Below are 26,388 nucleotides of genomic sequence, written 5' to 3'. Positions count from 1 at the left end.
CCGACTTCCCCGTGTTTGTCACCATTTCAAACCCTTATATAACCCCCATCGCCACCCATAATCTCCGTCCATTACGTTTTCGGTACAGAAGTAGGGCTTAGTACCTTTGTTGTAGAGATGTGCCAAGGCAATGTTAAGCTGGTGAACAGAGAGATGTGTAGTTTTTACTCTCTTCGCTGCTGGATTCTTTTAGATCTGCATGTCTACACTGAAGGCGTATTGGCGGTGATGATCAATAGTGATGTCGGAGGTGTAACACCCCAAAAACTGGTTTGGTAATCAAACCACGTTAATAGTAATGACAGGTAAAATACCTAAGTGGTAAAAATTAACCCGGAAAATATTAGGAATTTAAATAAATAAGCCTAATAATAAATAAAAAGAAAGAAGAAGCTTTGAGAAGACAAAGTTTATAAGGAGCCCGAGTTAACGGGACTTAAAACTAAAATGGGTTATAACTCCCCGAACCCACGAAAGAACTAGGAATAATTAACCTAGTTAGTTATATGTTTGAAAATAATAAAGAAACATGGTTAAATACACTTTTTATATAACTTGTGAATTAGAGGGACTAAAAGGAGCAATTATGAAAGTGTTATAATTAAAAGAAAAATTGAAACCAAAACACACACATGTGTGTGTGTTTGGTCGACATCTACAGGAGGTGAAAAAGGGGTTCTTCTTCAAAACCCTAAATCACAAGAAATTGCTCAAAATCAAAGGGGAATCAAGCTAATAATTGGGGCTTTAACTAAATTCATGATCACCTAAGCTAGGAGATCACAAGGTATGTCAAAATTCGTTGTTTGATTCCATTCAAAATTCTAGATGAACAATTATAATCTGTAATTAGTATTGCATGAATGTTGTTGGGATGAAATTAGAAAGAAATAGTGTCTAGGAATAAACCCTAGTCATTAGATTGTTGAAATTATGCTCAATGCTTGAGAATTCCATAATCACCATTGAAGGTGTTAAGTGGGTTTTGTGGAAACATGTTAAACACTAGGATTTTGATAGTTATTCTAGTGTAATTTGAGTTCCATGAAGTAAATTCAGATTTGTAGATGCTAAATTCGTGTATATGATGTTTTTAGGGTTTTGATTGCTAAAAATAGTGTGATAATGTCATAAACATGCTTTAATTGAAAGCTGAATTCAAACAGCTTCTCATCAGAATTTACAAGCCGACTTGTATTGGCTGTAACGTGGACAAAACATGGGAAAAACATGTGTTTCTTGAGTCTAAAATGTAATTCCAGGAAATATCTTCAAAACCCCACTGGAATTGCATTTTTTCGACGAAAATTGAATGTTTTATGAATTTTTCGGTATCGAAGGTTCATGCTGCGTTTTCTGGCAGAATTTGCAGCCCATTACAAATGTCATAACTCAATTTAAGAATTGAATTATGATCTCAAATTTTACTGTAGATAGTTACAGGTAATTCCAAAAATCTCCAACTGGAATTTCATCAATCGGATAAACGAGGAATTTTAAATGAATTTTTTCGTAAGCTGCAGTCAGAAGTGACGAATCTGACTGCAGCTTAGTAAATGAATTTTTACGAATTTTTGGTAAAGAGTTAGATCTTGAAATTTTAACATAAGGCCTAACCCTCCGAGAGGTACGTCACATAAAAAATTATAATTTTTGAAGACTTGTAAACAGGTTAAACAGGTCACCAAAAACAGCCTATTTTCAGTGATATAAACTTGCCTAATTAATGTTAAGGCTTGGCTAAACAACTAGTTACGAAATGTTGATGTTATAAATTATGCCCACAAGGTGTTTGTTAAAATGCCTAAGTGAATGTTCATATGTTGAAATTATGAATCAAACGCGTAGTTTCCTAGTTCAACTAATTACGTGTGATGTGGGGTAATACAAATTTTAATTATGAAGTCGATTTAGCTTATATGCACATATCATATAATTAAGGGTAGTTAGCTTTTGAAAAGTTAAACTAACCATGGACGGAGTCGAATAGTAGTTTTGACATAGAAAATACGTAAGGTGGAATAGTCGTGGTTATAATGACTAATCTAACCACCTTATGAATGATGATGATAGTTTGGCGCTTAACGAGCTAGGTGGAAGCTTGGGGAGAAAGCGGGTCAAATCGAGTCAAGCATAAAGGAAAAACGTATTCGAGATGCAAGGTAAGTAAAAGCTTACACCCTTTTTATAAGACATGCATTTATTCATAGATTGTAAATATGACAAAAGCTATATCCGAAATATGTTCCGACACGAAATAATACGGATCGAAACATATAAAATGATGAAAATCCTTGGTTAATGGAAAAAGGGATCTAATGATAAAATCCGAAATGGGTCGGATGGGCGAATTGGTAGTTAAAAACCATGTTTTGTTATGTATGTAAACGTTTGGTCATATAGGCCAAACGAGCCAAATGGTGATGATAACACCATTTGGCAATATCGACTAACATTTGGTTGTCAAGTTATATGTTCACAGGATTGAACAGAAATTGAATAATTGCGTCGCTTTGGAGTAGCGGCTAATAAAAGCAAGGTATAAAAATGAAACAAGTCTATATTGTCACACCCCCAAAATCCACCTGCGGAGTATCACCGCATGGGAGCGTGACTGACCAGGATCAAGCCACCAATCATATAGAACAATGTATATAGTAACAGTAATTGTAATTAAACCAAATCAAATCCATATGAAAGATGTTCCAAAACATAAGTAAGTTATCACTGTTTAGCGGAAGCGTATCAATAAAACCCAACATAGTTAAGTACTAAATGTCATAAATGTTTAACGAAACAATCACAATCCAAGCCCACAACGACCAGCTCCTCCATGTGCAAGCTCCATGTACCTAACGACCTGCAAGGCATGTAACAGAGGATCAACAACTAGTTGAGCGAGTTCACAGAAAGTAAATGCGTAATAGTAAGTTCATAAGTAACAGGTGGCTCTACTGGCCGATAGTAAGTTCTATTGGTGGGGGGCTTCCCCTGTTGTATAACCACTAGACTATTCGTAACCATAGGTGTTCTACATATCCCGAGAACAGTAATATGTACAAGTTTACGTAGGTTTTACGTAAGTATCCTTCACAACCGAGGATAGGGGTACGCAGGGGTTTACGTAGGTTTTACGTAAGTGCCTGACACAACCGAGGCAGTAGTGAGTATAAGTTCACGTAGGTTTTACGTGAGTGTCCTTCGCAACCTGAGGACAGTGAGCAATACAAGTATACGTAGGTTTTACGTATGTGTCCAGCACAACCGAGGACGATGGTATGGTAGTCTAGTAATAGTGTCCGTAGCGAATCTAGTCAACCTTATTCCTTAAATCCCATTCCCAAGCCCTGGGAATCCCATGCCTTAGTAAGAGTGTGAACTCACCTTGGTTTGCTCGGTATGCTAGGTATGTGCTCAAAGTAAATCAATCACGTCCTAAAGTATGCACGTATACGCAATCAGTTTATATTCTCGAAATTCACGCATGCACATACCATCGTATAAAATAACACATAACAATTACCAAGTAGCACATAGCACGTATTCTGAATCATACAAGTCATGCGTATCAGTTAACAGTTGTTAATAATTCCAGTTAATTTTAACAGGAATTAGCCAAATTACAGTGCAGATAAACCAATCGGCAAAACGCCCCCTGTTTCGCCGTGACCCCACTCTGACGAAACACTTCTGTTTCGCCAAAGTTGTTCAGTCGCAATGGGTCTTGGCGAAACACTTTTGTTTCGCCAATTCGGTTCCGTCAACCGATGATTCGTCGATATAATTTTTGTTTCACCAACACAACGGGAACAGCATAAACAATATTACTTCTAAAAATTTATCCGGTTGGCACCTATTGCTAGTGGGTCGTTAAATCAACCAATGGCCATCATTGGGCCGCCCAAACCCCACCAATCAGAATGGGCGACCGCCCAAATCCCACATGACCTCCTGCACATTTGATTTTGTAACCTATGCATTATACTAGCCGCCCATACTACCCAATCCAACACTGTTTGCCAATTCATGCTTTCAAGTCAAAGGTTATACTGCCACCTACACATATTTCGATTACCCAAACAATATAAATCACTTATTTTCCTACTGACCATTTCTTAAATGTCCGCATGATTATGTCTGTTCGCACATGGCCGCCATTTGATAAATAATCACATGCACTGACAATTGATTTTGTTATAATAAATTGTGTAGTGTCACCATTTGTTGATTGGACCTACACTTGACCCAACCGCCACTTTAACCAATGGCGTACAACAATCGAACAACAATTGACTCACAACCATTAAATCCACAATCACCACTTTAATCACACATGGACTGACAAAGCACATACAATCATAATATAAAGGGATATTGTAGACGATGTTATTGGACCTAAAATAAATAGTGGCCGACAATTTATGATATCAAACATCATCACAGAAGACATGCAAGCATAACATTCAAATAATCGTAGTGAAACACAAAATCGGAAAAAAAAGACTTGCACTAACCACGATGAATCAAAGAAGAAATCTTGATCGTTTCTTTGGGGTTCACGAAGGCTGCCGTCAATAGGGAAGGTGTCTAGGGTTTTAGTATTTCGATAACCGTTCTCCTAATCACATATATATTTTTACGCATACAAGTTTGGGCCGTATTGGGCTTTGGCGAATCTGGGCTCGGCGAAACACTTATGTTTCGTCGAGTGGGTTAAATGGCGAATAAAATTCTGTTTCGTCTAGCTTGTTTGATGGTGAATCACATCACGATTCGTCGGGCATTACGATTTAATCAGCCTAAGTGTTTGTAATAATCCTAATATTATATTTACAACATCAAGTAATCACATATATGCACCATGACAATACATTTCATTAAAACACAACGCGTACGATTTCAAGTCCAACGAGTCAAACAACTAGACAGTCAAAGTCAACGTGCAATTAATGCGGAAATAGAATCTTGGAAACTCGAGTTGTCACATTATCCCCAACTTGAAAGAAATTTCGTCCCGAAATTTAGCATGCGGTTACTGAGGAAGCAAGGTAAGTTATATCATTTACTGGTTTTCCTGGGGTGTCACATATATGTTGACCGAGCCAGGTACGCATAAATAAGATATTAGTTATATGCGCGAATTTGGGTCAAATATTTAGTGGAAGCCCGTCGTCGTAAATGAGGGGCTAAAGTTGACCAAAACGCCCTTGATGGGTAAAACTGGTAAACGACCCATATGGATCATTTAGGAACTTCCATTATGTTTATGGAATGTAGGTAGATACCTTGAAGGTGGAATTTTGAAGTGTGAAAAGAAAAGAGTGGATTATAGACTAAATTGCTTAAAATCCCCTAAACGGGTCAAAACGGACCTATGCGCATAGCTTGCGTGCTAGTTGTGTAATTCATAAGAATTATAAACCCAAGCTAAAGAATTTGTGTTAAATGCATTGGAGCATGTATTTGGTTAGTTAGAAAGAAGTTAATGGTTTTAAACTTAAACGGGACAAAAGTTTTAGTAAAATAATTTCAGGTCGAAGGCTTGAAATTCTATATTTTTGAGAAGTTAAATATCAGGTTTTAACTCCATATGATGAAGAATCAAATTACGAACGCGTAGGGAAAAGAATCGCGTAAAACGGGCATATAGATTAAAAGTTATGGCCATTTGAAGTTTAGTTTTTGTTAAAAACTTGAGCTGGGCAGAAAATGCAGGTCCAGAAACGGACCTGCTGGAAATTAGTTTCCCCTGCGCCACGCGACGGGATCCAGTAATTGGGGCGTGACACGCGACGATTGTCGCGACACGCGACAGAACAAAGGACTCCTCCCGCGTGTCGCGGGAGGTACAATTTGGAAAAAATTATTTTATTTTCATTTGTTTGATAAAGGGACTTGATAAAACTAGTTATATTAGTATCAAAACTAACATTGGTGTTGGTTTTGATTACAGATAACTTTAGTAAGCCTACGGATGGAGATCAAGCTCGTTGAAGGACCGAACACAATCAAGATACAAGCTTCCGCACGGCGTTTCGTTGTCATTTTAAACGACGAACTTATTTATTTTATGTTGTAAACTTTTAAGTTGCAAAAGATTTAAATTAGTCGTATTTTCTACGGATCCTTAATCGTAATTACATGTTTATTTTCGTTATATATATGAAAACCTTTAAAATAATAACAAAGGTGTTACAGGAGGCGATGAGCGACTGCTGACGCCTGAAACCCTTGGCCGAAAACTCTAACATGGAAATGTGGTTGAACGAGAGAGAGAGAGAGAGAGAGAGAGAGAGAGAGAGAGAGAGAGTCTGATAGAGCGTAAAGCTTTGTGGTTTGTATGAGATCAACGTGGCACTATATCTATTTTGTGAGGTGTCTAGATTTTATAACTTTTAAAGACAAGTCAGGAGAGGCACTGTTAAAATTATTCTGTTAACTTTTGTTAAATGACCAAATTACCCTTTTAATTAAAAAAACCAATTTATTATTAAATATATATACATACTCTAGATCATATATCCAGATCATAAGTCATACCAAATTTGTCCAGAACTTTCTCTCTCTCTACCTTTCTCTCTCTCTCTACCTAAACCATCTCCATCCCACCACCACATCTCCACCATCAACACCACCGTCGCCACACCATCAACACCACCGTCGTCACCATCGCCACTACACCTCCGCCGTCACCACCACCACTACACCGTCACCACCACAACACCCACCACCGCTGCACCTCCATAACACCCACCACCGTTGCACCTCCACCGTCACCACCACCACTACACCATCACCACCACAACACCCACCACTGCTGCACCTCCACCGTCACCACCACCGATCTTCAACAACAACAAACCTGAGATGAGATCTCCATCTAAATCCAGACCCTCCGTTTTCCGGCAAAGATCAACAACAAACCTGAGATGAGATCTCCGTCTAAATCCAGACCCTCTGATCTTCAACAACAACAAACCTGAGATGAGATCTCTCTGCTCCGGTGAGGTGTTGTTGCGTGATTTTTATATAATCGATTATACAGGGATAATTACAGGTGAGAATTTAGAGAATTTACAGGTGCCGTCTGTAACATCCGCCAAGAAACGGATCCTATAAACCTGACACGGCTTAAAAAAAAAAAAACCCTGAACCGAAATGCAATAAATACAGTTGCGAATAATTATTATAGTTTATTATTTTTTTATTTTTAGCTAATTTCGAATATTATTTTAAGTAATTATATTCGGGAATAATAATATTGGTTTTACAATTTTATGAAGGATTACCAGTTAGTTCGTTAGTATTTATTAATCATATAAAAGAAAGCATTAAACTAATTTTGTTAACAACATATATTAAAATCAATTCAAATAAATAAAGCTATATATATTGAATTTGAAGTAACGTAAAAATGATCTTAGTGAAGGAATTATGATATTAATCGCTTGTTGCAAGTGAGAGGACAACATTACAAATGATTCCAACGAGTATGTCCGTTATACTTGTATTAAACACTCATCATGGCCATTAATGGTCGTAACCTTCAAGCAACCACCTCTTTATTTTCCAAACATGCTATCCTTGGTTCTACAACACATCTTCTCCTTCTAATCTCTGTAGTAGTTATGGATTCTGGCAACACTTGGATGAACCAAGCATTTGGCCATCACCCGAATCATGAATCGCTACGACCGTTGCACTACACCGCCGTACACCACCGCAACTACTTCGCGGCCGCCATTGATCTATTATGCATATCTTCTTTTATCAGAGTGTATCTTCCGATCAGCCTCGTTCGGCAATTAAGGTAACTAATCGAACCCTCTTTTGACTCGTATATTGATATACAAATTCTTGTTTTGTTTCGATTGTTCCGGCGGCTAAAACATCACTAATCTGGAGCTTATTTTATGATCGAGAGAAAGATACTAATAACATAATAAAAGTAAAAGTTCCGTTTGTTCGCTTTCTTGGTTCCGAACCTGATTCCGTAATACTTAATAGAAACCTTGAGTGGGTCTTCATTTAAAAGGCTAGGTGTGGGTCGATATATAAACGAATAGGTGGAGTTGGATGATAAAGTTAGTCAATCTAATGTTTAGTATACTAATCTGGATGCTCTACTTTCAAAACCCACACTAAAACTAATTGTCAGTTATGTTGCGGTTCATGTCTTCAAACACATTGTTGGAAATACGTATATTTCTAAATTAGTTAAACTTTAGTTATGTTATATATATAATTATTCGAATGATATGTATGTATGATATATGAACTGATAACTAGAGTATTAGGGTAAGTATGATAAGCGGTTCAAGGATAAGCGGGTAAATATATTCGAAACGAACTATCAAGGCAGTTACCCGCCAAATTCCAACCGCCATTAGTATGATGTATATTTATGTAATACCGGCAAACATTTGCCGGTTATCAAGACATTTTCCCTCCAAACAAAAAGTGTCCATCAAGTATTCATTTCTTTCAATCTTTATTGTATTGCATACTCGAGTTCATCATGTCTGCAAATTATATTATTTCTTCCGCTGCAAATGCTCATACATATAGAGATGGTGATGATGTCTCGGGTGTCCAACATAGTGGTATCAGAGCCACTACTAGATCCGATGCAGAAATTAAACCAACTGCCACATCAATGCCATGTCAACATTGTATTGATGAGAAGAATGAAAGAAAACGACGATCCCGACGAGAACGTTTATGTTATTACTGTCACTTGTCTGGTCATCAGATCTACACATGTAAAGCCAAGGAGAACGATGAGGAGTTGCAACTGATTCGACAAGCGATCAATGCCGGAATAAGAACACAGAATGAAGATGTGCACTGCCGTGATGAGATGATAGTCACGGGGACAAATGGTGGACAATGGAAGGACATCTCGTATGTTAATTCAACTTTTCATCATCATTATGTGGGTAATATCGATGTTTTCAAAAGGGTTAAACACATTATGGGTGTTGAAACGAGATCCGGCATGAATAATTTTTTATTCATACGCGGAGTAGGAATTGTTGAGATGAAAACAGGAAATGAAACGCTGAAAATTCCCAGTGTATTTTACTCACCGGATATTGATCGAAATGTTCTAAGTCTTGAACAATTAACCCTCCAAGGTTTCACGGTCAGAAAATCCGGTGATTCATGTAAAATTTTTCTTATGTTTTCATCTCCGGTGGTGAACTCTGTAAATGATAAAACTGGGCTATCGAAAGAAGAGGAACTGGGGTTAAAAGAGATAGAAAGGCTGCAAAATATGTGCGGGATTGATGATGAATTCAAGAATGATTATCTGAATTCCTATTTTGAATCGCTGAATGTGTCGGAGGAAGAAGAAGACGACTGGAATTTAATGATTTTAAAATCTTTAGAATTTCATGAATTCGATGATTGCAAGGCCCTGATGAACATGCTTGATGATCGTGAATACGTATTCAAGTATAAAGTTGTTTTACAAAAGAAATTTGAAGAGATGGTCCGGTGGTTTCTATATGAATATATGGGAATCACTTCAAGGCCTATTCCCCCTTACACCACTGATCAAAAGAAAATAGACCTGTTAAGTCTATACATTCTGGTGGCAAGTGATGGTGGATACCGAGAAGTTACAACTGAAAATACATGGCCAATCATAGCAAAGGATTTAGGCTTCGGATATGAAGATGGAGATTATATGAGAATAGTATATACCATGTACCTTGATGTTTTAGAATATTACTATAAATTCAAGGCAGTTCAAAACAAGGTGCAGGTGAAGGAAATGATCAATAACAACGCTGGTTCATCTAAAGGCTGCGAAAGGAGGTCCGAAAGTGCAGACATAATTCAAGAAGGTGCTGGAGGAATCAATCAGAATGATGATGGTTCGTCTCGAGGCAGTTACAGAAGGATCAGAAGTACAGGAGATGTTCGAGAAGATACTGCAAGGAATAGTCAAGCCGGTGCTGATTTAATGCATTATGCATTGTTTGCTGAGAATGGATGGGCAGACAACTGGAGTGCACACAAGAGGAGGAAAAGATTTAACTTCAATCACATGAAGAAGGCAATGGAAGAGACAAATCGAAGTGTAATGCAGAAGGATTCCAACATAACCAAAGTTTAAGGGGGTTGTGTTGGAAATACGTATATTTCTAAATTAGTTAAACTTTAGTTATGTTATATATATAATTATTCGAATGATATGTATGTATGATATATGACCTGATAACTAGAGTATTAGGGTAAGTATGATAAGCGGTTCAAGGATAAGCGGGTAAATATATTCGAAACGAACTATCAAGGCAGTTACCCGCCAAATTCCAACCGCCATTAGTATGATGTATATTTATGTAATACCGGCAAACATTTGCCGGTTATCAAGACATTTTCCCTCCAAACAGAAAGTGTCCATCAAGTATTCATTTCTTTCAGTCTTTATTGTATTGCATACTCGAGTTCATCATGTCTGCAAATTATATTATTTCTTCCGCTGCAAATGCTCATACATATAGAGATGGTGATGATGTCTCGGGTGTCCAACACACATTAAGTACAAGAGCATATTAGTAGCCCTACAAAAGGTGGCTCATCTCTAAAACACCTGCATTAGTCTCTCATAATCCATATAAGCCATAGATGTGGTTTTCATTAATTAGCATCTAATGGTAAACGCCCATGTATATACATTTTGATTACTCTCAAAATATTATTTTTATTCAGTAAGTTAAGTGTTATCCTATTTATTATAACAATATGAAGTTATAATTTTCACTTTTGCAGCAATGTGTAAATGGTTCACTCGTTGGTGGGTTTGTTTTTGGTTACAAATTAATTCATTTGATTATTTAATAATTTAATTAATTTAGAGATATGATGTTTTTCTTTTAAACATAATGATTTACAAAATTTCAAGTATAATGTTACGACACATTTATTTTTGTCTACATTTCGATATAATTTGTATTCAACAATGAGTCATAAGGAATCGAGTGAACCGTAACAAGCTAAAACGAAAACATTCCAATTCCCGCCGCATAACGCGAAGAACCAAGTGCTTCTTATACAAATTGAAACAACCAAATTCATGATGTTATTTCTTTTGAAATAGTTACTCTAACTAGAGATCAGCTAATATTGTCAAAGATGTAAGTTTGCTAATTATTACTATTACTATTACTATTACTATTACTATTACTATTACTATTACTATTACTATTACTATTACTATTACTATTACTATTATTATTATTATTATTATTATTATTATTATTATTATTATTATTTTATGTTTATTTCTATAAGAAGTATCTTTTGTTTAGCGATTTCCAAGCTTATTGAAAAATACTACGTTGAAATATAATAATCTTCGTCGCCGGATCATCAATGAGTTAACGGATTATGTAGCAATTTAATCTTAGTAAATTTAATAATGAAATTATAGGTTGCCTACTCGTCGAAGACGATTTGTTTTAGCTTGCTTTCATATAAGCCATCGCATGGGATACTTTTTGCTAATATTCGTGTACTCGTGCGGTAATTCTCGTGGATTAACTGTTTGCAACATGTGAATAATTTCTTCCATTTCCTCCCCTTTTTTTTATCTTTTACAAATTTTGGGGTGCATCACGTTACACTTTTCGATTTACTTAACATGCTATGATCAAGTGTTATTATGTGAACGTCTTATGTGTATTCTATTATTCTATATGCTATCTGATGTCAAGTCTATTGCATGCTATTATTCTAGTGGATCCACACGGCTGACTAGGTTCCCCACGGCCATGGGTTGTAGCCTAGTATCGCCAACAGTATTAGACTCGCTCCTCGGGGCTTGAGCCTAATGCACGCTATTATCAGGAGTCTATTTATTTTGGGTGTTTGTGTTGTTATTGATGGTGTATTCTTGTTTGGTAAAATTTGGATTTATGGATATGTTTTTACTATGTTGATGATATGAGACCATTTACACACTAACCTTGAGGTGCATGTTAAAAATATTTTTTTTAACGAATTAAATATAAAACTGTTTTCTATAAAACGGAGGAAATTATTCACCAACTTATTTGTTGACCCAAAAATATATTTTTCTAACGTGGTGCAGGTTTTCAAAGTTGATGATCAAGTGATGTGGACACGTAGCATGGGCCTTAGGAAAATAAATTGAAATCTTGATATGTTTGTATTGAACAACGTATGAACAATTTTGATTATTATATGATATGTGACTATTTAAATGGATATGCTTTAAATATTGAAACAATAATCAGTTGTCATGAGCTATGGGCAATCATCATGCCCCGTACCTTTCCGCTGCGGGTCGGGGTGTGACACCGTCTAATTTCATACAGGGCTATGCAACTCCAAGATCTGTATAATCGATTGAAGGTATAATTACAGGGGATCTCTCTGCTCCGGTGAGGTGTTGCTAAATGGTAATGTTGTTCCCAGAATAATAGGATTGACAAAAACGAATTTGTTCCTAGAACAGAGAGTGTGCTGGAGGTTTGTGGTTGAGGTGGTGGTTGGAGACAGAGGTGGTTGTGGCTGTGGTGGTGACGGTGGTGGTGTTGATGGTGGTCTAGAGAGAGAAAGAAAGATGAGAGGGAGAGATGAAGGTGAGAATTTAGAGACAGAAAGAGATAAGGGGCATGTAACAGAGATAGAGATTTTTTTTAATTATAAGGGTATTTTGGTCATTTAACAATACTTAACCAAAAAATTTCTAACAGTGTTAGAAATTTGGACTCAAATGGTTAAAGAAAATGCTTATGGGGACTCAGGTCGTTAAACTTTTTGCTTTTGGACTCAACTAGTTAAAACCTATAAAACCAAGGTTTTTAAAACCGGACCGGGCCGGCCGGTCAGACCGGTCCGGCCGGGATACGGAACCTTTATCGGGCCGGTTCAGCACTTCAGTCCGTTTCAACATTAACCCGGCGGTCGGGACGGGGGCCGGCGGGTCGTCGCGTAGGGTCGGGCCGGTGGAGTTCTTCATGTAGTTCTTAAAAAAAAATCTCTTTTTAACTTTCTGTTACAGCCATACATGTAAAGAAGACCTCCCATTGAAGAAGAAGGTGGAAAGCGACCTCGAGTGAAGGAGGAAACTCTGATTTTATTTGAAAAAAGGAATTACCATTAAAGAAGAAGAAGAAGGTGGTTTAGTAGTCTTCTTATTTGCGTGAAGATGATAGAAAACATAAACTGTTGGGTTTTGATGGTGTTTTGTTATTTGTGAAGGGAAAGAGGTAAAATGAAAGTGAAGGTAGGTTATGATTAAAGTTTGTATTGGAAGATAAAAAAGATATGAGAAATCACCAAAATAGCCAACACTTGGTTAAAATTTCAAAAATAGCATGTTGACACCCCATAAAATGTCGTTTCACAAATTCCCACCCGGCTCAAAAAATCCTTTCAAGCAACCAACCGTTTTTTGCCACGTGTCCATTTATCCCCTAGTCTCTATACAGATGAATGTGTTTCTCTCTCCACTGTTACACTCAATCCCCTCAATCTTCTCTCTCTGTGCTCTCTCTCTCTGAAACGGCTCCAAGTTCAGTGTGTGAGAGAGAAACACATTCATCTCCACCGCCACCATCACCTCCACCGCCACCATCACCTCCACCACCACTGCTTCGCCTCCTTAACCCATACCCACCTCCACCAAACCACCATAACACTACAACCGCCGAACCAAAACGCCACCCCCTTTTCCTCCTTCCCTCCTCTGCCGACAAACCCACCTACGCTTCACCTGCAACTTTCAGCCACGACATCAACCTTCATCACCGTCTTAATCAACTACCTGTCCATCCATCTTCTCCTTCGCCATCCAATCCGTCTCCGTCAACCATCTCCGTCACCGTTCCTCCTTCGGTCATCCTCCGCCGATCATAATCACCACCATCGTTAACCTGCAACTCCGACATCTCCGATCACACCTCTGGTCACCGTTCCTTCGACGACCATAGTTATCGCCGGCGACTGCACTATGCTACGAGCCGGCACAAGTAAGCTACGAGCCGACACAGGTATGCTACGAGCCGGCACAACACAAGGTTCGAGCCGGTTCAGGTATGCTACGATCCGGCACAACACAAGGTTCGAGCCGGTTCACCTGCTCGGAGCCGTTTCAGCTGATCCAAGCCGTTTGTCGGACACGTGTCTCCATCAGATTGGTCATTGTTGAAGGAACTCCTTGAGCCGGCACAACACAAGGTTCGAGCCGGTTCAGTTGACGGTGCCAGCTCGTGGAGCCGGGTCAGTTGGCCAAAATTGAAAAAACGGCGTGGTCAAGGCTAGTTTCGTGATTTACCCAAAAAGATATCTAATTTCGATAGTTTTCAAGAAAGTAAATATGTACAGATCTCCATTCTCAAGACATGTAAGTAGCTAGATGGTTGAAAAAGTCAACATGTCTTTAATACCCATTTTACATCCAAAAAATATTAAAAAATAAGTATATTTTTAGTTATATATAATTTAAATTATAAATTTACTTACCCGGTTCTTAAATCCGGTCCGACCGGTTGGACCGGTTCGACCAGTAAACCGGTGAGAAGACCGGTTCGACGTCCGGTCCAATTATGAAAACATTGTATAAAACACAGGGACTCAAAAAGTAATTTACCCTATTTTTAACTATATTTTTTTAAATATAGAATAAGATTTGTTTCTTCTTTTTATTAATTCCAAACAAAATTAAACTACCCTCAATTGTTAAACCACATGTTAGTATATTAATAATCCATAAAAATAACTAAATAAGCGTGTGTGATTCCGTTTATCAAATATACTTGTTTTTATAGATAAACTGATATATAAAGATAATATATTAAGAAAACTATTTATCAAATATCTATACAGTTAAACTGATATATACAAAAAATACATAAAAATTGAACTCCAACAATCCCTCATAACCCTATTTCTTATGATCCACCCTACTTATGTAATTTCTCTTTGATCTGAATTGTTGGTTTGAAGATTTAAGGTAATTTGGGTATTTAGAAAATATAAAAAATGCAAGGTGGTAAATTGATGGAGTTTGGAGGTGGGAGAAGGGTTAAGAGAGAGTGGCAGGAGATTCTACCGGAACTTTTGATGAAGATCGTGTCTTCCTTGGATGATCGGACGGTGATCGTTGCTGCTGGAGTTTGTAGTGGATGGAGGAATGCTATTTGCACTCAACTTACTCATATTTCACTCTCTTGGTATATGTTTACAGTTTTTAATGGGTTCGGGTCAAAACAAGTAATTTTAAAGACTGAATAGCACATCACGGGTTGGGTTAACTAGACGGGTCGGATAACAAGTCAGAACGGCAAATCAAGTATTCTTTTAGACTTGATACTTGAAAGTACATTATGGGTTGGGTTGGGTTGGGCTGTGCTAAGATCCTATATAACTAGACGGGTCAGGTAGCAAGTCTACCTGTGTTCGGGTCAAAACAAGTAATTAATAGACTTAATAGTACGGTGTGGACTGAGCTATTTATCTCTTTTAAAACGAGTTGAGTAGACGGTTCAGATAACAAGTCAAATTGGGTTCCAGTCAAAGTAAGTAATAGTTGTTTAATAGATTACTAGTGATGCAATAAGATGACTTATGTCACATGACATAAACATATAAGTCATCTTATTGCATCACTAGTAATCTATTATATCGTCACGGTTACATTTATGAACTTAGCCCTCATGTATTTCGTTTTAATATCTAATAAAAACAATAGGTACAGAAACAACATGAATAACTTGGTGCATTCTCTTGTTCCAAAGTTCACAAATCTAAGGGGTTTGACCCTTCAGCCACTGCTTGATGCTAAATCAGTCGAGACCATCGCTAATAACTGTCATGATTTAGAGGATCTTGACCTCAGCAAGAATTATAGACTTGGTGATGGGTCCCTTTATACTTTGGCCCGTGGTTGTCCAAACCTAACTAAGCTTAATATCAGTGGCTGCTCAGCTTTTAGTGAGAATGGTATTGAGTTTGTTAGTAGTTACTGTAGAAAGTTGAAGATTTTGAACCTTTTTGGGTGTTATAAAGCGGCGACCAATAAGGCCCTGAAGGTATACTAGACTTACAAATGTACATGTAGAATGTATCTGATATTCGGTTCGGGCTTATAAACCATCTTGAGCCTGCTTGCAGGCTATTGGAGACAACTGTCGACAACTTGAGTCGATAAATCTTGGTGGGTGTTATAATGTTGGTGATGCTGGAGTGATGAGTTTAGTTTATGGGTGTCCTCATCTCAATGCTATCGACTTGTCTGGGACTGGGTGTTTCTTTACAACAGGTAAACTTGTTCATATAGTTGACTTTTGAATGTCAAATGTTATCCATCTAGTGAATCCGAATGGGTTGAACACGCCTTACGGGCTATAATGTTACTCAAAGTTGATTTGCTAAAAAAGTCTTAGTAATGTAGATATTGTAGTCATATCCATATAAGGCTGACCCATCAACCCGACCAACCCATTTTGACCCGTATTGACAGTCATGTGTTTTGACCTGCATTGAAAGTCAACCCATATTGTTCCATACTTCTGAATTTGGTTTCTACAACTGATTTTATATATGTATGCGCTTTGAAACATGCAGGTGAGAGTGTGATGGCTTTGTCAAACAATTGCTTACATCTGAGGTCTCTCGGTCCACTGCGCGTGTGCTTCTCAACCGCATCGTGCCAGTCGCCCCACTTAGTCTGATGGATGGGCGGTTGGTATCAATCATGTGTTTATAGTTGGTTTATCTGGATGTTGGGACTGTTTATATTCTGAAAATATGATAGATCATGAGTTTGTATGCTATTCTATCACTTGTCTCTACAAGCTCCTTTTATGATTAGGATCTTGATCTAAGTCAACGTAACTCATAAACCATATTTAAAAACTACTGCAAAGCAAATCATATCTTAGCAGGTTTAACAGGTATCTGATAACGCGAACAACAAAAAACGACTCGTTTAACTACTTTATATCCAATGTCTAGAAGACAGGTGTATAATTTATGCACCTAGAAGGAGAAATAATGGATCCTAACTTTCAAATTTTGATTATTTATAAAAACGTAAAAAATCACATGGTGTACTTTTCTGTTATCGTGTCTTAGCAGGTTACCTGGGGGGGGGGGGGATAGTGCACGATCCTCCCAACCGCCGGAGTGATCTCACTCCGGGAGCCGCTACCCGACCAAGCTAGCTCCGCGGTGACTTCCCCATGCCGAGTTCTTACCCTGGGCGACATATGCCACTCCCAAGACTCGAACCCAGTACCTCTGGGAAGAGGTGGGTGTCGGTGGCCAACTCTAAGATATATATGTTTTTATAAATGGATTGATGTTGTGAGAGGTTATAAAAAAGAAATACGTTAGCATTCACATCCTATCTATCATTTTCTACACTATAATTACACTAAAAACAACAATATTTTCTCTCATTTCAATTAAATAATACTTTTTTTTTATACTTTTATCATTACCCTTTCTCTCTCCCCACTCACAGCCACTTTCAAAATATATTAAAAATTATACAGTGTCCCCTCAAATGTATAATATACATATAAACAATAACATTTTCTCTTTCATTCACTCACAATCACTTACAACCCATTTTTATAATATGAAAACCCCTCTCACAGAATTCAGGGATAGGATGTGAATAGTCTAAAAAGAAAAGAGGGTAAGGTTTAGTATAAAAGTACAACACTAAATACAACTAATAGACACAATATATTTGATACATAACTTTTGGTGTAGTTTATGTATTCTAATTTTAGTTTGTCATACAAAAACATTTATTACATAAACAACCTTAAATAAAAAATAATACAAGTCATATAACTAGTGGGATTACTCGTGCTATGTGGCGGGAATTCAGTCGGTATGGTTCTATTCGTTATGCTACAGGCACTCGCTATAGCAACCGAAAGAAAAAACTCAAAATAATATAGTCGTGATATACCCAAAGGCACTCGCTATAGCAACCGAAGGAAAAAAAACTTCATATAATATAGTTGTGATATACCCAAAAGGATATCGACACATCACACATCTTTTACATTGATTGAAAACAATAAACACGTATAGCGGTACCGGTTCCAATTATACCAATATCGATATTGATATCGATGTTGTTCGGTTAAAATAGTGAGTGAGGTAGAGTTACAAGATTAAATTGTTTCCTTGTGATGAGGTGGAGTAAAAACAGAAAAACGGGTGACAGTGGGGCTTATATGAAGTTATAAAAAGTTAAGATATACCTATGTGGCTATGTGCATACAAGCATAAACTGTTTCCTTGCAAGTCATGTATGAAAAAGAAAAGCGGGCTATAAAATAATCAGCGACATTTGTTGACTTTTTATTTTTTAATTTCACATGCATATTCTTTAACTTTTTTTAAACGTTTCATGAATATTTTTATACTTTATTATTTTCTAAAAAAATTACACCAAATTAATAAATGTTTTTAAATCTTTAATATGAGTATGGCCTTGCTATATAAAACTAAAAGAAACATATGTTTTTAACCGCGTATTCTATATATGGTGTTTTACAATCGAATTTTAATTCTACACATGTTATTTTACTCATAGGCATGTTGTTCGTTTTGGAGCCGAGGGTCTCTCTGAAAGCAGCATCTCTATCCCTAGGGATAGAGGCAAGGTCTGTCTACATCCCACCCTCCCAGACCCTATAAGTAGCTTTGCTATTTATGGAGTTTACTGGGCATGGTTGTTTATTTTACTCATAGGTCCTAATATACACTGAGTGTGTTTCACCTATGGCGTCAAATTACATAGGGTGTTTTACCTTTGTGTGATAATTTAGACATGGTGTTTTACCGGTCGTACGTAGTGGGGCGCGAAGGAGGGGTTTTGGGCTATAACGCCTTATAGCGCCCGCCACACCACGACAGGCGGCGCTATGGGGGTAAAACTTGAAGGCAGCGTTATACTCATAGCGGCGTTTTGGAGGCAAACTTTTCCCCTCACTCACACACATATATATACATACATATGTATGTATAATTGAAGGTGTTGTTAATTAATTGAGTAATGATGAGGTAGGGGCTTTATGACTATGGACTCTAGTGATATAACGCCCCATAAAGCTCCTGTGTGACGTGGCACGACACGTGTCGCATAACGCCCACAAAGAGGCTTTATGACTACACATAAGCGTTAGAATTCAACATTTGCGTTTTATTTATAGACATAGTGTTTTACATCTAGCTGCTAATTTACACATGGCTTTTTATCTCTAAACATCAAAATTTAACATTGCGTTTTATTTTACACATGGGTGCCAATTTACAGATGGTGTGTTGATGTTAATTTATACATGGTGTTTTACACCTAGGTATCAAACTACACATTGTATTTTTACAAAAGTGGTGCTCAAAATGGGTTTTAACATTTGAGATATGGTGTTTTACACTTATATGTCAATTTTACACATCTTTTACATTTTAGTGTTATTTTACGTCTAGAGATTTATCTTGGTGTCAGTTTTACGCATAGATGCATACATTGGGTATTGGGCCGCAACCGAAACTAGGTAAGGCCTAATCAGGTATAACCAGACCGGGTTCTATATGTATATATGGATACTCAATACACCCGGATAGGTTTCAGGTTGGGTCGGAACCTACCCGAAAACCGGTATAACCGATTCTTCTTTAAAAACATATTTTTTAACTATTGGAATCGGTAATATAGTTGTTTAGACTGTTTAATTGGTTATTTAGCATTTTAGCCTCCCAATCGGGTATAAATAGGTATGGAATTGTTGAAGTTTCATTTTTTATAAAGAAAACATAACATCAATTCAACTAAAAGCTTCATTATTTATAATTGTTAATACTATACTTTCACCAATACAACTTCATTTTCCAATTCAACTTTATTTTCCACGAGCTGATGCCAGATGCATCATCGGCGAGTTCTTCGTTGGATACGCCTGAAATTAGTCCACCATCCACCTCTTTATCATGTACTTTTGCTTCGAGTGATATTTCATCTTCGAGATTTGTCATGTCTTGTATACCATCAACTACATCCAAATGATCTTTTAGGAAAATGCACATCTGCATCGACTCGGGAGTGAGTCTTATTCTTTATATCGATAATACCCTGTCACTAAGAGAAAAATCAGATTCCAAAGCTATGATAAAAGTTTGGACAATTACTAAATCACGGGCCATGGCGTATAGAATCGGATATTCGTTTCCATTTCCTTTCCACCAAGCTAATATATTAATGTTGTGATAATTTCGGTAAACATAGTCCATACATAATTCGAATGACTATACATATTGAGTTCATTTGTTAGGGTATCACTCCTTTGACATTTATTTGTCTCATCCCGAACAACATTCACATAGTCATAATCGGGTCCCGTATCGAGCTACCACTAGCACTTGAGCTCGATTCCTGAGACACATTTATGTGTGTGGTCAACCCATATTTTTGATGTAATAATCAAAAAAATATTTAAATTTTTGTTGAATTTCTTTAGGAACCGGGTAGGAGTGGAAATTTAAAAAATAAGGAGAGCCAGATACTACCAGGCCTGAATCGTCCTTGCTACCGTTGGATAGGAACCGAAACCGATTACGGGTCGGGTCTGGAGCTGGTTGTTTGTGCACCTTTAGTTTTATAAATGGTGTTTTACACTAAGGTGTTAAATTACGAACAAGTTATTTTGTGCACCATTAGTTTTATAGATGGAGTTTTCGATTTTTTTTAAGTATAACAATACCATACCCGTATTAAAGAAAAAAATTGCTTAAGTTTATGGTATAACTTTAAAAAAAAAAGTAACATATAAAAGGGTACATACGTTTATAAAAGATAGCAAACTTGTATAAAATTTACATATGCATGTTCTTTAGCATGTACAAATTTAATGTTTTCTTGTTTGGATGCATTTTGCCCTTTCCTTATTACATACATGACACTCTATAACTCCTATCTATGATTTTCTCCTTTCGTATAACATTCCTCCTTTATCATATTACATATGTTTATCAACACACTCCAGCATAGTGACATCCCTCGTAAATACGTGTTTATGATTACTTTTCAAAACAACTTATGACTTTTTGGAAAGTTAATAAGTCACAATAGAGTGACTTATTGACTTTTTCCCTCACATATTAATTCATGCCAAACACCTTTTTAACTTTTCGAAAAGTCAATAAATTAATAAGTCACTAAAATAAGCGATCCCAAACTATAGTCTATACTCACATTTTTCTCTGTAATTCTCTTCGATGAGCATCCATCGCCCACAAGAGCTGCAATGCAATTCAGTGTTCGTTTGATTCAGATTTCATCTTTTTAATTCTCGCCCCCAATCTTGAAATAGGAACCCACCCTAGTTCTTCAGCCGTTCCAACGTTTTTGGAGACCCTAAGCAAACTACGAAGTGGGGGCCCTAATTTTACCCATAAACTCTCCTTCAATCCCGATGGACCCGTCGCCATGGGTGATTACGGTTACTTTTTTGTCTAGTGATAGCTGATAGCCTAGAAATTGAAAGCAAGTTGCGATGGGAAGTGAGAATGATGATTGCGGCTGTATTTTAGGGGCTTTAGGCCGGTGAATAATGATGATTAGGTCGATAGTTGTTGTGTTGTAATAGCTAAAAATTAATGTGAAATGGGCTTTGAAACTAAGCTTTTTTTTGCTAAACAATATTTACTTTTGGTTCCTTCAATGAAAAACCAGTTTAGTTTTGTAATAAAGATATTTATTTGGACTTAATACATATATATATACTAGGCCCATTTTGAAATATTTACTTTTGGTTTCTTCAATGAAAAACCTTGTTTTTTGGTGAGGCCCGTGACTAGGTTGGCAAGCATATCGAGCCGACCCTGACTTTGGTTGCTATCATGGGAATATAAAGGCAATGGGTTTCTTGTGGGTTAGGAACCGATCTCGGAAGGGGACGCTAACCTGGGAGCAATGGCGAAAGTTTGATCTGGTAGCACGAGATAGATAGTTCTGCTTGTGTTAAACTAAGTTTTTTAAGTTTAGCGCTCAATTCTATGGTATTCTTTTTAGAAAAAAAAATATAAAATAGTTGCGAATGTTTAAAAAAGATAAGAAACTTTCATGTGTATCCTTCTTAACATGTAGAGTAAACTGTCAAAATGGTCTTTGAGGTTTGGTCACTTTTGCCCATTTAATCCAAAACTCAAACTTTTTGAAGTTGGGTCCATGTGGTTTCAATTTTTTTTTTTGCCATTTTCATCCAAAAGCAACATCTGGTCAGATTTTTTAGTTAACATCTACATTTTTTTATCTTTTTCCTCCCTTTTAATGAAGGGGAAAATGGTCAGATTTTTTTAATTTTTATAATAAACGCTAAAAGACAAAAAAAAGTTGGATGTTAACAGAAAAATCTGACCCAATTTTGATTTTGGAAGAAAATGGCAACAAAATTAAAACAACAGGGATCCAGATTCAAAATGTTTGAGTTTTGAACTAAAGTGTTAAAAGTGATAAAACCTCAGGGACCATTTTAGCAGTTTACTCTAACATGTAAGTTGCATGTGCAGATATCTTTTTGCTTTTCTTTTTTGTTTTTGTTTTGGACACATGTGCGATATCCTTGCTGAACACATGTACCCCGGTCACCTATTCCGCTGCAGGTCGGAGTGTGACAAATTGGTATCAGAGCCAATGACTATAAGAATTTAGAATAGGTTATGAGACCCTTAGACCTTAGACTATAATCGACTGGGAACTTATGTGCTTATGTGCTAAATTGTTTTTGTTCCAACTTATGACTATCATTTTAATTCAATTACTTATAAATATCACCCACAAATGCATGTGACCATCTTATTTACTATGTGTTACATGTTACATTAATATTTGAATTATTTATATGTTTATGCTATGTAATATATATATTTTTTTGGTGAGGTATAGTTTTTTTTTTTTTTTTTTTTTCGGGGGTGGGTGGAGGGTTTTTAGATTGTGATGGGATTGGGGGTGGGTGTTTAGGTTTTGGGTGAGTTTATTTTGTTGTGTTCATATTGGTTCTCATGATTCTTGCAATAAAGGTAGTTCTCAAATAAACCCTGCCTTTTATATATACAATATCACCTTCACACGATGCACAATATAAAACTTATAAAACTTGCATGGAAGTTTATAAAAAATGACTAACTTGCATGTGTATCCTCCTTAGCATGTAAGTTGCATGTGTATATTTTTCTTTGATTTCTTTTGTTTTTTGTTTTGGACACATGTGCCATATCCTTGTGAACACATGACACTTGATGACTTGCTAATTATGATTTTCACCCTTTTTACCACATTTTTTTTCAATAACATATTACATCTTATTACTTCATATTATATCAAATAATATATTTTATTATATTCTTCCCATATCGGGTATGTTTGACAAAAGTAACTGGTAGTTGTTGGTTGGTAGTTGTACCTTTTTAGACATATTTAGCTATTTGGCAAAGTAACTATAGCTTTTAATAAAATAGCCAAAATGGATATAGCTAAAAAAACATAATGCTAAACGTAATCACACACACACAGATATATATATGTTCTTTCTCAATTAAATAAAACATAGTCATTCACAAACAGTCGAGAACATAATATAATACTATTAAATCATTAGAATTTTTTTTTTAAAAAGTTTGTGTATACATAATACAAACAGCATACGAAGATTGTGTATATATAATCAAAGAATTTGTTTAAAATATAACTAAGAATTTGACTTTTCGTTATCTTTAGAAAAAATTTAAAAAGTTGATGCATTAAAAATTTCATTAAAGGTTAAAATAGTCATTTTTTTCTCCAAAGCTTGTAGCTTTTTTTTAAATGATACGAGGTTGAACCAAAAGTTTCAAATTTATAATCTAAAATTTCCATGCCAAACATACCCGATTTATCATATTATATCTTATTACATCACATCATATTCCAGATTACGTCGTAATTACACTCCGCATACATCCCTCAACTATTTCTTCAAAACCCACATTTCTTCTCTGCAATGTTCATCATCTCCAACAATAGATGCAATTCAGTGCCCGTTTGATTCAGATTTCATCTCTTTATTCTCACCCCCAGTTTTGAAATTAGCTTGCAATTATGGAACACCCCAATCGTTTCAGTTCCCATTTCTATTTTGTTAAGAAATAAAAACCCTAGTTCTTCATTTCAGGAATTAGGGTCTTTTAATTCCCCCAAATCGTACAATTTCAATTTGGGAATTTAGAAAATTTCGACGATGGAAGGTGAGAAATTGATGGAGTCTGGAGCAGGTGAGAGTAGGGTAAAGAGAGAGTGGGAGGAGATTCAATTGGAACTTTTGATGAAGATCGTGTCTTTCATGGATGATCGGACGGTGATCGTTGCTTCTGGTATTTGTAGTAGATGGAGAAATGTTATTTGCAGTGAACTTACTCGTATTTCACTCTCTTGGTATCTTTTCTTCATCTTTTTTATGTTTCTTTGATTGGTTTGTGTGGATTTTGCTTATGATGTTCAAGATTTTGTTTTAAATGTTGATTCTATGTTCATGGGTCCGTTTAATCGTCTCCTTTGAAACGGGTCAGTTAAAACGGTCTCGGCTAGACTTAATAGTCCGTTATGGGTTGGGTTGGGCTGGGCTGTGCTAGGATCCTTTATATCCATTGATCGTCTCTTTTGAAACGGGTTAACTAGACGGGCCGCATAACAAGTCAGAACGGGTTTGGGTCAAAACAAATAGTTCTTAGACTTAAAGGCATAGTATGGGTTGGATTCGGCTGCGCTAGAATCCTATATACCCATCACATTAGTTGTATAGTTTTCTATTTTTTCGTCTTTATACATTTATGAACTTTGGCCCTCATGTATATCATTTTCAATAGGTGCACAAATAACATGAACAAGTTGGTGCTTTCTCTTGCTCCAAAGCTCACAAAACTAAGGGGTTTGACCCTTCGGCAAAAGTTTGAACCGCTGCTTGATGATGATACAGTCGAGACCATTGCTAATAACTGTCATGATTTGGAGGATCTTGACCTCAGCAGGAACTCTAAACTTGGTGATCCGTCCCTTTCTGCTTTGGCCCGTGGCTGGCCAAACTTAACTAAGCTCAACATCAGTGACTGCTCTGGTTTTAGCGATGATGGTCTCGAGTTTGTTAGTAGTCGCTGTAGAAAGTTGAAGATTTTGAACCTTTCTGGGTGTGGGAAAGCGGTGACCCACAAGGCCTTGAAGGTACACTAGATTTACAAATGTACATGTAGAATGTATTTGATATACGGTTCGGGCTTATAAACTGTCTTGAGTTGTGCTTGCAGGCTATTGGAGACAACTGTCGACAACTTGAGTCGATAAATCTTGGTAAGTGTCCGCGAGTTGATGATGCTGGCGTGATGAGTTTAGTTTACGGGTGTCCTGATCTCCATGTTGTTGACTTGGATCACTGTTTCGAGATAACAGGTAACTTTGTTCATATAGTTGACTTTCGAATGTCAAATCTGATATAATATTGTATTAATATATATAATTTGAAACATGCAGATGAGAGTGTGATAGCTTTGGCAAACAATTGCTTACATCTGAGGTCTCTTAATCTATACGGCTGTGAAAATATCACGGATCGGGCAATGTACGCTTTGGCCCATAGCCGAGTAAAAAACAAAGATGAAGTATTTTGGGAACCAGTTAAAACCCGAGGCGAGAAAGAAGGCCTCATGAACCTCAACATCAGTTTCTGCAAGGCTGTAACACCACACGCGGTTCAAGCTCTCTGTCGTTCGTTTCCTGCACTTCATACGTGCTCAAGAAGGCCTTCTCTCATCATGCATGGCTGCAAGAAGTTAACCTCGGTCCACTGCGCGTGTGCTTCTCAACTGCATCGTGCCGTTCGCCCCGCTTAGGGGATGGACAGTTGGTATCAATCATGTGCTTATAGTTGGTTTACTTAAAGATTTCTGGATGTTGGTTCTTTTTTATATTCTGAAAATATGCTATTAAAATAGTTGAAATAACTAATCAAATATGAAAACCAGCTTTATGTAGTTTTTATAAATGATTGTATCAAATTACTATTAAAACCAACCTAATGTTTTTATTTATAAATACTTGATTGATTGCATTATGGTCGAAATTCATTCTTTTGTCCAAAACTTTCCTGGACAGTGGTTTAAGAAAACTATTTTGCCCAAAAGCTTCATGTTCATATCCATTGTTTTGGGCTAATTTTTTAAGGCCCAAACCTGAAACCAAAAACTAACTCATAATCAAACAAAACCCATACGTAAAATTAAAAACCGAAATACACCAAAAGGGTGACGGTAATTAGACAGCTCCTTTTTTGTTTGGACAACCCTATACGACGCGTATAG

At 36.7% G+C, this 26,388-nt stretch overlaps 2 protein-coding genes across 2 annotated transcripts; both read left to right on the top strand.

The window, feature by feature from the left end:
• The first annotated feature begins 15,021 nt into the window (after nt 1-15,021).
• LOC110934745 (F-box protein SKP2A) lies at nt 15,022-16,814 on the top strand. Its single transcript, XM_022177570.2, has 4 exons — nt 15,022-15,212; nt 15,731-16,070; nt 16,153-16,300; nt 16,606-16,814. The coding sequence occupies exons 1-4, from the start codon at nt 15,022-15,024 to the stop codon at nt 16,710-16,712; spliced, it is 786 nt and encodes a 261-aa protein (XP_022033262.1). The 3' UTR covers nt 16,713-16,814.
• A 7,151-nt stretch (nt 16,815-23,965) lies between these two features.
• On the top strand, nt 23,966-26,138 carry LOC110936669 (F-box protein SKP2A). The gene is made up of 4 exons (XM_022179084.2): nt 23,966-24,472; nt 24,904-25,255; nt 25,339-25,480; nt 25,562-26,138. The coding sequence occupies exons 1-4, from the start codon at nt 24,279-24,281 to the stop codon at nt 25,918-25,920; spliced, it is 1,047 nt and encodes a 348-aa protein (XP_022034776.1). The 5' UTR covers nt 23,966-24,278; the 3' UTR covers nt 25,921-26,138.
• Nucleotides 26,139-26,388: the final 250 nt, after the last annotated feature.

Source organism: Helianthus annuus, chromosome 4 (genome assembly GCF_002127325.2).
Source record: "Helianthus annuus cultivar XRQ/B chromosome 4, HanXRQr2.0-SUNRISE, whole genome shotgun sequence".
Taxonomy (NCBI): domain Eukaryota; kingdom Viridiplantae; phylum Streptophyta; class Magnoliopsida; order Asterales; family Asteraceae; genus Helianthus; species Helianthus annuus.
Note: the sequence above shows the minus strand (reverse complement) of the source record. Positions and strands in the feature narration are given on the sequence as shown.